This window comes from Micropterus dolomieu, linkage group LG22 (genome assembly GCF_021292245.1).
Source record: "Micropterus dolomieu isolate WLL.071019.BEF.003 ecotype Adirondacks linkage group LG22, ASM2129224v1, whole genome shotgun sequence".
Classification (NCBI taxonomy): Eukaryota; Metazoa; Chordata; class Actinopteri; order Centrarchiformes; family Centrarchidae; genus Micropterus; species Micropterus dolomieu.
In genome coordinates, this window is record NC_060171.1 from 13,003,296 (window position 1) to 13,017,138 (window position 13,843).

The following is a 13,843-nucleotide window of genomic DNA, read 5'->3' on the forward strand; positions in this document are numbered from 1 at the left end:
TTCAGAGGGAAATATTCTTCCTCCGCCACAGTTATTTGACAGGTAGGACCTAGTTGCAAGATTTTACATACAGAACACATGATCAACAATTAATATATCGTGCAGTATTCTAGATTAAACTACCCAGCAGTATACAAAGTACTTGACCAGCAACATTAAAATGCTGCTTACACATGAATGCATCAGTAATTACAATCCAGTAGCACTTTTACTTTGATACTTTAAGTAGGCTTACATATTACTGATAATACATATGTTTGTTAACTTACAGTGTTTAACAGTGTTTAACAAACAGTATTTTTACACTGAAGAACTACGTTTACTTTAAAAAGTAAAGGATCTGAGTGCAAAATCATGCATTTTATACGGTATTGCAGCAGACTTTGGCATTATTAGACCACTTTGATAAAAATGTATGTGCTTTGAGGCATTATTTATGGTCAATTTTTACTCCCAAAAATTAGATTTCAGGCACTGAACAATCTACCACTGGAAGGCACGCGTGTTGAAAGAGTTAACCCCTCCTCGCTCAGCCACCCTGCAGAGAGAAATAGGCGGGGTTTGGGTTCACACACATAGTGTTTTTTATGTTGAAGAGAGCAGCCTCTGTGTATGCGCGTGTGTATATGAGAGAGAGAGAGAGAGAGAGGGAAAGAAACGGGGCTCAATATGGAAACGGGATCAGGCGTGAGTTCAAACTAGTCCTGGTCCTGAACTGAAGAACTTCCAGCTCCTAACTGACCGCAAACACGGGATTAGTATGCCCAGCGCCAACGTGTCCGTGCGAAGTTTATCCGAAGTAGAGAAATACCTCGGCAGCCGGATGGTGAGTATCATGTGGGTGTTTTTTGTCAGCATCGTTGTGTCATAAACGGCAGGTCCCGTACTGTACCAGCGATACATTGTTGTCTGTTGATCTCCACGTCATGTGAAACCAGCAGCTGCGTCGTCTTACAGCTGCATATTTCTCCTAACAAAGAGTTTAACCCCGTGATACATTTACGGACATCTTTATGGAGGTGTTGCGGTGGTCCAACGATCTCTTGAAGTATCTGTCACTGTAAACTGTAGTAGTATTAGTACTGTGTACCACAGACAAAATCCTGGTCCGGTAGTTGACAGCCAAAAGGCACAATAATCGTTCTGTTCCGCGTTACATCGATATTAGGGTTGGGGATTCATTACCATATCGATTAATCTGACTATCGTTCAATTTATTGTTTGGTCTATAATAGCTATGTCATTAAGTAGTAAAAATGGCCTCGACAAGTTCCCAGAGCCCAAATTGATGTCTGTTTTAAACTGCGTGTTTAACAGTCCAAAACCCAAATAGATTTCCAGTTCAAGAAACATGCAAAATATGCCTATGGGAGAAGTTGGATCCAGTAAATTTTGGGGGTTTGGTTTTACTTAAAAATGACTCTAATTGATTGTCAAAATTGTTTACTGTTTCATTAATCATAACAAGTCAACTAAATGTTTCAGCTCTAATCAAAATTTGGAGACATTTTGTACAATGTAGTTCAGTTCTTGTTTTGAATAGAAACGGGTCATTTTGATGGATGTTGATTCATCTATATGGTCATTTCTTTATAATGTAGTTTTTGAGGATGTTGTATTGGATTGCAGGTGTTTCTAATATTTGTCTTCCAACAAGATGGACAAAGTATTTCAAAGTACAACCTCAAATTGTACCATAAATTCAAGTCAACACAAAAACAACTAAAGTGATACTCTAAATATAAACTTAAAGTCTTAGGTAGGGAATTTATTGCAGAGCTAGTGCATTCCATTTTACAAGTGTTTCTGTTTTTGTGGTCACTCAATGCCTAATCTAGAGTAAAAATTTAACTAACGTGATCACATAATTTTTATTAACCCCTATATTCTTACAATATCTTACATTTCACACAATATAATAATTGCATGTGAAATCTGTAATAAGTTAACTGTATGAATAATGCTAATGTTTTGAAAACATTAATTCTAAGCCTACAGCAAAGAGTGGGTTGAAATCACATAGAGAAATGTCTGTGAAGATTCTCATCCAGGTCATGTTTATCCAAGGAGGGTTAAAATCAAGGGCATCTGGACTTGGTAGAAGATACTTGAAATATACTTTTAAGTATCTTCAACCAAGTCCAGTTTCCCTTCACATAGAGGAATGTCCTGATTACTGTCAGAGCGTATCTTATTGAAATGAAATGTATGTAAGATACATATTGAGCAGTTCAAGTCAGTCAATTTTATTTACATAGCCCAAATCACAAATGTGCCTGAAAGAGCTAAACAATCTGCACAAACTAAGACTCCCCTATCCTGAAACCAGTCACTCGGATAAAAACAAACAAACAAACAAAAACACTTCAACTGTACGTTAACAGGTTCTGGGGAAAACCACTCATTCATTTGCTAATGTGAATGTTATGATGTTCAGAAAAATCCTCTAAAGGCTGTGACAGATCAACCTGATTATCTGTTCATACCCAGGTGCTCTCTGTCACATTGACATCGAGGAAAGGAACGCTCCGTCAACTGTGAGTGTTGTGCAACCAGAAAGTAAGTCAGGTATCATGCAGCAGGTTGTTTCTCTTCCCAGTTTATGTATGAGCCTTCAGGGCTTCCACTCTTATCACCCATAATGCTCAAAGGAGGAGAATGACATTTTGATTTACCCATCATTGGGGTCACGCAAAGCAATGCGAGCTCTTGCAGGTCTTCTTCGGCCTGTTTAGCTCTTATTAAAAAACCCTGCTGCCCTGTGAGCAATTGTAGATACTTCAGATCAAAATGGAACACTTTCTCAATTAATGAAATGAATACCTTTTCCCCTGGAGTAGAGCTCGAAAGAATTGTATGCAGCTCTTCAGAGCCAGCTTCTCAAGTAAACAATTAGACGGTTGTGGAATAACCACAACAACCACCAACACACTCTAATGGAACAACATTTCTAACGATTTGGTTGGTTTATTATCACTGGACTGTGTAATTATGCTTTTCCTCCTTTTGTTGGCCCCAAATGACATTCCAGTTTTGTTTCTCAAAAAGCCATTGTGCAGCAGATATAGTGGGTTAGAGGCCAAAGATGATGCAACACCAACAAGTTTGAGTGGCTTCTTTCCAGAAACTTCTTTAATGCTCATTGGATGGTGGCTCTGTAGAGATTTGCGTGCCATTTCTCAGCGACATCTTTGTCTTTAAATTGACCTTATGCTTTTCCTGTAGTGGTTCATACCAGAAAAAAGTCAAAACATATTAGCCATCACATCAGTATAATTAGCAATCTTTTAATATGCTATGTTCTGAATGTTTTTAGTCATTAAATGGCAACTATTGTCCCCTTTTTTATTCTCTCCTTTTTTGAGGTCTATTATGTTTTTCACAGCTAATGTGCTGCTTGACTCTCCACCAACCCTGATATGTCATCAGCTCTATTCGCTCTCTCACTTTGAATCTGTACATTGCATATAGCTGCATATTTATCTTAATTGAATCCCATTAAGTACATTCCCAGTCCATGGGGGCAAGCAGACGCTGGGAGTGTTAATGGGCTATTGATTTAGTCCTGGACCAGCTTGTCTATGAGATAATAGTGAATACGTCTTAAGCAATTAATTCCACTGACCTCCTGGAGATTAGTCATTGAGGAAACTCAAGACTTCAAACTCTCTTGCTAGTCCCCCCCCCCCTTTAATTCTGATGAGTCGAACTGTTTGGCCTCTAAAAAAAGGTTTTACAATCAAAGTGTAGCCACATAGGCAGAGCTGTGGGATGCAGATAAGAGGAGGAGGAGGAGGAGGAGGAGGAGATGTTGGGTCAGCTTTCTGACTACAATCAAAGATGTGCTCCCTGTCGCTCTCACTCTTTCCCTCTCTGGTTTTCTTCCCGTTCCCCTGTGTGAGCTCTGAGTGGGAGAGAGTGTCTGTAGCCATGAAGATCAGCTGGAGGGAATACCAATAAGCACCACAGGCTTCTTCCCCTCTGTGGTTCTGTTCTCTGCTGAAGGGACGGTTTTGTTCCATCTCAATGAGTGTGCCAGCTCCATTGCCCTGTGTGTGTGTGTGTGTGTTTATGGGGTGCACAGAGGCAATGACAAAGAGAATGCTAAATAAATGCCAGCCTATCCACACATCACAATCTCATCCTTTTGATCCAATTTCTTCAGATCACTGTAGACACCTGGGCTTGTGTCTGTGTGTCTGTATGCCCTGACCTTACAGTACATTATGAACTGATGGTTTCACCAGATTACAGCTGTGGTTGTGTTGTACTTTACTTATTTTATTACTTCCTCGTAAAGTGCCTTCCTGTTTGCGTAAGAAAGGGTCTGTAGTTTTGTCGTCGAACAGTTCAAGACTTAAATGCTGAATTGCTGCATTGCTGCCTGACTCTTGTTGTGCTTCGGTCGGCAGACAAGCGCAAGGTCTACTTTTGCATGAAACTTAAATCACTAACTAGATCATTGATCCAAGAGAGAGCACACTGCAGTGCAAGATAAGCAGCATCTGTAGTTTCTATCAACTCCCCCCCCAACTCCCCCCGATTTTGTCCCGAAAATGTAGCTAAGATTTGGGTGGATTTCTCAATCAGAACAACACACACCTCTCCCTTGTTGGGTTAAGATTGAGGCTAATGCAGTTGGATCATTGTGTTATGCTGTCTAGTGAGGTCAGAACATACTAAATGGGTCATGGTGTTGGACAGACACTGTGTGTATGTAGGACAGCGTGGGGAACAGAGGGCTCATACAGGGCTGAGGTGTGAAGGAGCCCCCCTGGGGTCACAAAAGCCTCCTGTAGATCCTGCTTGTGGAGATGGTGATGATGATTGGGATTATGTGTGCTGCTGTGATGTGTTTGGGAGCATTCCCCCTTTGTTCTCTTCCTGTCCTCTCATCTCTTTTCAGTTTCAGTTTCTGTAGCCCTGTCTCTGTTTTGTCTCCCACTTTCTACTGTCTCTCTTCTTCTGCTCTACTGACACACTAATATCAATGGGTGAGTCAAACAGCAGTGGGCGTATGCCTTGCTCGTTAATTTCAAAGACAACATTTTCTCACATTGATAGCGATGAACCAAATTTTAAGCATATGATCAGACAGATGGGTCTCTCGGCCCGCCAACTAAATCAGAATCTCAGTCAATGAGTCGTAGGAGTCCGTCAGATTGTTCAAGGACACCCTCAGAGGTCACCTGGTTAGACTGTAGATGGGAACACCACCTCATTAAACCCTGGGTTGAATCTGTGACCTCCCAGTTATGGACGGTCCACCTAACCTAACTGTCATCACCACAGCCATCTGTCTTGTACAGCAGCCCCCCCCCCCCCCGTCTTCAGCCACCCCCAAAGAGCCAATCCTCACCCTGTTTCAACTCAACAACCCCTGGATTGCGCCTACATAAGTGTTGGGAAAAACGGAGTGAAAAGTAGGGCAGCTCCTCAGCAGATTTGGGAGCACATTTTCATCAGCATGAGGCTAATTCATTTAGCAGAGCCACTCATCCAGAGAGACCCTCAGATTGCTCCAGGAGTTAGTAAGCGTGGGTAGAGAAATCTTGAGTAGCAGCAGCGGCGGTGGAAATAGGCTTATTAAATTGAAATGGAACAATATCCGAAGAATCTCTTATCAGGAACTTGTCAGACATCATACTCATTTTTGGGTTCTAGTGTAAAACATCTGGGGAGTGTTATCCGTGTTATTTGAGCAGCTCTCATGAATCAGGCCTCGTCTTGCCAAAAGCCATCTTGTTTTTATAAGAAAAAGCCACAGGCCCCTTATTCCAGCTGTGGAAAACAATTTTGGCTTGACATTCACTACGGCAGGTGCACGCATGGGAAAATGGAAATTGTATCGATACTCTTTCTAAAAATCTCCCACTCCTGTCAAGGTCTGCGTTTGCTGAAGGCCTCAGTAGTGATCCATCAATTGTTTGCCAGGCCACGATTTGATCTATTTTATGCTCATCCTGTATCTATGATACAACACCTTGAAACAACAAACTTACACTTCTGTGCTCTGTGTTTGGCCCTTAATGTTACAGAAGAGAATCCTGAGTTTCAGCGTTTCAGAGTTAAGGCCGTTGGTGGAAGAGTGCCTGAGGAGCTAGCTTAATTCCAGTACTGCATAAATAGCATGCAGTCCTAGCTGTCTGGTTGAACAGGCAGCTCTTTGTGTTTGTGATTTGAAAACTAAAAAAACTGGGTAACATGAGCAACCTACACACAAGCCTGCTCTACACTTCCTCTTGTAGAAGGAGGATATTAGGCTCCTCTTTCTGTTGTATGACAAACAGATTTGACAAAAGGGCAGCTTGTGTGTGAGCCTCATTGTTTTGACAAGAGATATTGTTTTACTTTCATGCCAATTAAGCTGAATTGAATTGTATTGAATTGAATTGATATTGCATACAGTCTGGGAGGAGTGGGATTGTGATTGGGCACAGTTCTCCTCAGGCTATACGTCAGGCAGGCCAGTGAATCCATATGCAGTAGCTTGCTCATCAGAGTCCTGGACGGAGCAGAGGTAGGACATGACAAAGTGTGCGTTTTTCTCTGCAAACAATGAGTCCTGTGTTCAAGAAGGAAAGATGCCAGAGAAGGGGGGAGATTGAGATGAGGACAGAGGCTGAAATACTGTAGGCATGCTTGTAGAGAGAAGTATGGCATTCTCTCGTTACCCACTATACATAAATAAGTATACATTATGTATGTACTGTGTAATTATGGGCACAATAATAATAATAAAACTACATTTTTATATACATGTACAAACAAGACTAGAGTTTACAGCCATGCTAGCAGCTTGTTGAAGCTGTACTTACGCACAGCAGTGCTTTGAGATAAATGTTAATGGTAGCATGATAATTATATTGTTTACCATATTTACCACCTTATTTACCACCTGTGTTAGCGCACAAAGTAAAAGTACAGCTGAGGCTGATGAAAATGTTGAATTTGAAATTTTGACCACATGTTCATTTTACAGGAAAAGTCAAGGGATCACCAAATTTATTAGTTGTCATTATTATCTGTGCGAGATTACAGTCCATTGCAGAATGACATTTCATCCCATAGTTGTTGAGATATTTCAGTCTGGACCAAAGCGGTGGACCGACAGACAGACTGACACTGCACTAGGGCTAAACAAAAACAAGTATAAAGCAGTTTCTCTGTTGCACATTATGGTGAAGTCACAATGTAGTTATAAATGGCGAAGTCAGAGATGACACACCTGATTCTTGCTCACTGTATCGCCCTCACAAACAAGTTTGACTAGTTGACTGAGTGTGAGGTCATACTGACAACAACAAGTAAATAGCTTAAATCCAACTGGTTTGAAAGAGCAATAGTCCTGCTGAATATGTTTCTGTTTGTCTAAGTATCTGCTACATGTTACTCAGCGTGTGCGCACCAGCATACGTTTAGTCATACTTAATCACCTGATTATTGGTAAACCCTTTCTTCAGTTCCACCTGGCAGTCATGTGTTGAGGAGTGTCAGTGTGTGGTGAACTCTAGATGCTTTCATCAATTGTAAAGGTACAAGCTTGCAATATGTAACCATAACGTGGTGGTGTGGAAAGGCTAAGCAGGATTGAGCCTCAGGTCTGCTTGTGTTAGTTGTGATCTGTTTATTTGCTTGAAACTAGCAGTGTTACATTTGTTAAGGATTAGTGCAGCTTTATACAGCCCACAGTGCTTGTTGTACAACACTTTGTATTAGGCTCTATCAGCTTACACCTCATCATTACACTGGAGTTGTGCTATAGTCAACTTGCAAGATTCGGTGGCTTGTTAGGCCACCATTGCATTGCAGTGCCATTACACTTGAACTAACGCCTCTGTTCTAAAAATGCTGCTTCTTAAATGCTGTTCCGAAACCTCTTTGTGGAAGGTCTTCAGGCCAAGGTTTTCCTGGAATAGTTAAATTTGCTTACTTGAACCATATTTATTTAGTTTCACTTCCTCAAATAAACAGCAGAGAACTCAAGAGTGCTATGCTCTGCAGTTTCTGACTGATGTGTCAATGTGCACTGACTGTAATGTTGAGCCTCTATCAGGGAAATGGTAATTCACTATAAAAATAGGGGACAATGTCTGGAAAAGGGATTTCCGGAGCCTTCTGGCCTTGTGCGACATTATTACTGACCTATATTAGATGTGCACGCTCCACTTCTTTCACACACATTAATAGCTGTTATCTTAATTTTGTCAGCTGTGTCATCTGTGTGCTTACACTATAAACAAACAGGATTAAGTTCTGGCTCCTAAAATATAACAGACGTGTAATAAGAGCATTACATACACACCCAGATGGTCTCACTGTAAACGGTAACGGTAAATGAACTGCACTTATATAGCGCCTTTCTTGTCTTCCAACCGCTGTGCCAATAGCAGAAATGCTGAATATAACAGAGAGACTCACTGTAGAAGTACTGTATATGAAGAGCAAATTCTGAAAAGTCCAATAAAGCATTAAAGGAAATTATTCCCTTAGTTAAATTTTTAACGTCATTCTGACATTTTCTAACATTTTATCTCACTAGACATGAGGAAGCAGCTAACCACTAGACACAGCTACAGGGGAGACTATAGGGCATAGCAACACCAGCAGATCAGCTTTAAAAAACAACCCTCCAGTTTAATCCAATTATCTTTTTGGAGTAAAGATAAAATGTTTGTTATAAATATTCGTTATATTGCAGCCTGCCTGTAGTTGCGCACACATTTTACAATTTTGCAATAAAATTGTAGATTGTTATGGACAGTTAAAGGTGTTCACCTCCATTTCACCCCAATGCTCGATATCCAGTATCTGCATCTGATCTTTGTTTCTCGTCCTTGTAGGACCGGAGTACCGAGGCCAGTTTTATGAGCATCCCTTTGTCGATGCGTCGGGGTTCTTCAGAGAATAATTTGGACCTGGATCTGAGTGATGGAGGTCCTGGTCCTGCTCTGGGCTTTGAGGTCCAGCGTAGTCGTTCTTGCTTGGACAACCTCCAGCAGAAGATCCTGAAAGTCACAGAGCAGCTGAAGATTGAGCAGACGGCGCGGGACGAGAACGTAGCTGAGTATCTGAAGCTGATGAACAGTGCGGACAAGCAGCAGGTAGGGCGCATCAAGCAGGTGTTTGAGAAGAAGAACCAGAAGTCAGCTCAAAACATTTCCCAGATGCAAAAGAAGCTGGAGCAGTACCATCGAAAGATGAAAGACAATGACATCCACCACAGCTCACCCGCTCACCCATCCTCTGTCAAACACAGCACTATACCCAGGGTGTCTCCCAGAGAGCTGCTGAGGGATATGACTGGCAGTGGCCGACACCCGACCATGGACAAGATCAAGACCATTGGGCCAGGTGTTTCCCTTTCCCCTCCTTTCTTCTTCAGCAAGCCCAGAGAGTTTGCCAACCTTATCAGGAACAAATTTGGCAGTGCTGACAACATTGCCCACCTCAAGACCACTCTGGATGCTTCTTCACCGCTGCCCACAGACAGTGCAGGAAAAGGGCTGAGTAGCAGCACCTCGTTGGTGGGCAAGCCCAAGTATCCCAGTGATGATGAGTGCTCCTCAGGAAGTGCTTCCATTTCAGCAGACAGTAACGGGAACCCTGTGGCGGCAGGAGTGTCAGCAGGGCAGATACAGGGCCAGCAGGCTGGGGGAGACAGCCAGAGCAGACTGAGTCTAGAGGAGGTGAGGGAGATTAAAGATGCCCAGAGCCAGCTGGAGGAGGATATAGAGGAGCTAAAGTCTCAGTTCAAGAGAGAGTATGGCATTATCAGCCAAACACTGCAGGAGGAGAAATACAGGTATGTTTATGTTTATGTTATTACTTCATATTTCAGAATACAGCACCAGGCCTAACGTCTAAAGCTATGGCAATTCTCAGGTTGAGAATAGACTTAGAGTTACTATTCATCTAAAAATGTAAACAACCATAGCACAAAGACAATTAGGAGACAAGTATTTACTATAAGGTAGAGAATTCATCACATTAACATCTGCAGAAGCTCTTCATTTACAGTACTACTTATAAATAATACATTTTACTAATATTTCTGCATCCGTCATCATCGACTGCCAGGTATGGGCGTTTGGAAGACCAACTGAATGACCTGACAGAGCTTCACCAACATGAGATGGCTGATCTGAAGCAGGAACTGGCCAGCATCGAGGAGAGGGTGGCCTACCAAGCTCATGAAAGGGCCAGAGACATACAGGTATATTATAGTGAATCTATGTTGTGGTGCTTGACTTTGAAACAGCAGACCATGGGGCTTACCTGTGTGTCATTAGGGTGGGGTATCAGCAGACAATTGTTATTTTAGATGTTTTGTCATTTGACATTTATGACAACACAAATCTCTGTCCTTATGTCTCTCTATGATACATAATTATCTTTTGGGGGGAATATCGGCAATTGAGCATTAAAAGGTCAGCAAAATGGCATTTGGGAAACATTCAGGCCCTCAAAGTCTCTCTCCATCTTTCTCAGGAGGCTCTGGAGTCGTGTCAGACGCGAGTATCCAAGCTGGAGCTCCAGCAGCAGCAGCAGCAGCAGACGGTCCAGCTCGAGAGCCGTGATGCCCGAGTCTTGCTGGGGAAGAGCATAAACATCATGCTGGCCATCATCACTGTCATCCTGGTGTGCGTCTCCACTGCTGCCAAGTTTGCCGCTCCACTGATGAGGAGCCGGTACCATGTGGTAGCTACCTTCCTGGGAGTTTGTTTTTTGACCATGTTCTGGAAGAACTGGGACCGTTTACAGTATGCCATAGACAAGTTGCTGATGCCTGCCTGATAGGCAACAGTGTACACTTCAAACAACATCGCAGTAACATGTCAGGATAGGACTGTCTAAGAGGATTGGTTGTACAATCGTCAGAAGACACGATCGCCATGCATTTACAGAGGTCACTGTTTTTTTTTTTAATCAGACTGAAGTTAAATTTTGTTGGTGATTTTTTTTTCTTATTTAGAACTTGACTGGGTGTTGCTAACAATTTTCATTTAACCTTTAAAATAATATTTATATATCAATTGTGTAACTTCCCCTAGGATTACTATGAAATCATCGCAAGACATAAATAGTCAGTTCAAGGATTAAGAAGGGTGAAGTGCATTATCACTACAATCAGCAACATGGGACTCACGCTTTCCCAGTTTTAGGAAAATTTCAGTTGATGAGGTCAAATTGGCAAATGTTTATTCTTTCTCATTTTGTTTCAGCCTGACTTTAATTTCTCTCAAACTGTTACAAGAATGCACACACACACAAACAAAACCTCAGGCTTTGTTATGAAATGCTAATGGTGCTGGTTGGTGAATTTTATTACCTTTGCACAGAGACAGTCTAGCTGTTTCCCCCTGTTTACGCTAATTTAAGCTAACTGGTTACTGGTTGGAGCTTCATATTTAGCATACAGACATGATAGTGCTATCAATCTTCTAATCTAACTCTCATCAAAAAAATGAATAAGCATAATTCCCCAAATGTTGAACTATTCCTTTTAATAACATTTACAGGCTAGAGCACAGAGGCAATGGACATGCTGTTTGTTGTCTTTATTCCTTATTGCCTTGTCTGCCCTGTGTGGTCAGTCATTTCTTAAAGTTTTTCTGTTTACTATTTCTGATGTTTCATGTGCAATATTTCTAAGAGCACTGTTATTAGACTGTTTCTTTTAGGAATTAAGGTTTTATGTGAGTTTGTGTACAGTGGCATTGTGTTGTGCTGGAGGTTTGGGTGAGGAAGTGTCATTAATGTTGGCCTGAGAGATCCATAACCACTGAAGCCACTGCTGGGCTCTGATAAGACCAGCTGTCTCCTCTCCCAAGGGCCAAAAATCAATCCCACTGCATTACCGTGCTAGCATGGTAATATCAACACACGCCAGCTCTCTAGTGCAGCACAACAACAACAAGCGCACACACCCATACAACAAAAAAAACAGTCTGTTACTTGGCCCTCTTTATGGGTCTGATGTTTGCCTTTTACTAATAATGTGATTGAGAAGCGATGGATTATACTGTGAAACAAGGTCTTTTTCCAAGGAAAAATGCAATTCCCTTTTTTTAAAGAAGCAACAAACCGTCTTTAGTACTCCAATGATTACAAAGGAGCACATTACAGGCTCTAAGTGATAAACTACAAGCCTATTTTTGACTAATGCATTATTTCATGTTATCTTACGAACATTGTCTGTAAGGATCTCACATGAAGCAACAGACCACTTTTTCATGTATGCCATAATAACATGTTTATGTTGACGTTGTCGTCTCTCTACTGACTGTATCATATTTTTTTGTTCTTGTTTTGACATATTTGAGGGAGTTTCACCTGCAGAACTACAGATCTGGTTTACATCCTCTTTTTATCTCTGGTGCACTATGTGATCAATCAGTTGTATTTTCATGCATTATGTGCCTTTGTCTGACAATTTCTGTTAAATTAAACAAGCCTTTTTAATCAACTTGTGACTGATGTATGAAATTGGAGTTTGGTATTTGTTATGTAAGGTATTGAGAAGTCTCAGTAGTGTGGGCAACAGCCATTAAATCAGAGATTAACCATTGTGCCATTGGTGTAAAAAGAGAAAGTGAGATGAAAGTTTGTCATCTCACTGAAAGTACACTCTTCATTAGTAAAACTGCATATTTCCTTGTCATTATTGTCTTTATTTTCTTTTGAAACATTTGCACCAGAAAAAAACCCTTAGAAAAACTTAATAAGCATATAGTTTCCAGTTAGTTACACTAATAATATGAATACCACTAATATTCGCTGTTCTCTTACAGCAAAATACTCACTCAATCACCACCACTAGGGGGTATAGGTGCTGCACTGTTGACACAACAGAGATAAAGGAAACCTAGGCTGCAGTATCTTGCACAGCCTTCTTGGTATCGACAACATGTTGCGCATGTTTTATATATGTTACATATCCAAATAAATAATTTCCATTCTGTCAATGCCATCACTTGACACAAACATTAGGACTACACAGAAAATAGAAAACACTTTCATGCGGCAGTATTATCACAAGCAGTGCGAAAGAGTAGCACCCTCTGCTGTTGTAACAAATGCACATTGCAGCAGCAGTTTTTCTACACATTTCTATTATTTTGCAAATGCATGGCTTCATTGTAGCATATTTCTGTATATTTCCAACATCAAATCTAGGTCGTACTGTATTCCATGCTGTGAACAGGAATGCTTTCTGTAGACTGATACTTGTCTGTAACTGTGACTGGTGTGGTTCCCATCAGGGTGTATTTTGGTACCCAGGATGCTGATGATCAGAGCAAGATGGATTAAATTCAATTACAATCACTTTAATGATCACAAGCCAAGCTGGTACAATATGCAACAGCGTAGTTCCAACTACATCACAGAGCCCCAACGATATGTAATGGCACATCATAGGTGACATGTAAAATACCAGCTTCAACTAACAGATAACATACAACATGTCACATATATGCAATAACAAAACGACATCAACGTTACTTCTGCATATCACTGTCAGGGAGCAGGATGTCCACACACACGGACACACAAACATGCACATACACACAAAATGAAGCTCATGCAACTCAGCTGCACTGTCATATGGGTCACCTGGAACAGCATTGTGCACGGTTTAGTCTGCTTGACTAGTGCCTGCCTGCATGCAAAACAGAGAGGCACAGACATGTTGTGATACAGGAAAGGGAATGATAGACAGAAAGCTTAACTGGGGATCTCTGGGACTCACACAGTGTTCCTGTACTTTATGAGAGCTTAAGTTTAAGAGTGAGTTGTTTGTCCATGTTTATGTGTGTGTGTGTGTATGTATGTGTGTGTT

At 41.3% G+C, this 13,843-nt stretch overlaps 1 protein-coding gene across 1 annotated transcript; it reads left to right on the forward strand.

The window, feature by feature from the left end:
* Positions 1-648: 648 nt before the first annotated feature.
* Positions 649-12,469, forward strand: LOC123962434 (transmembrane and coiled-coil domain protein 3-like). Its single transcript, XM_046038550.1, has 4 exons — positions 649-826; positions 8,844-9,805; positions 10,081-10,216; positions 10,492-12,469. Exons 1-4 carry the CDS (start codon positions 761-763, stop codon positions 10,795-10,797), a joined length of 1,470 nt encoding a protein of 489 aa, XP_045894506.1. The 5' UTR covers positions 649-760; the 3' UTR covers positions 10,798-12,469.
* Positions 12,470-13,843: the final 1,374 nt, after the last annotated feature.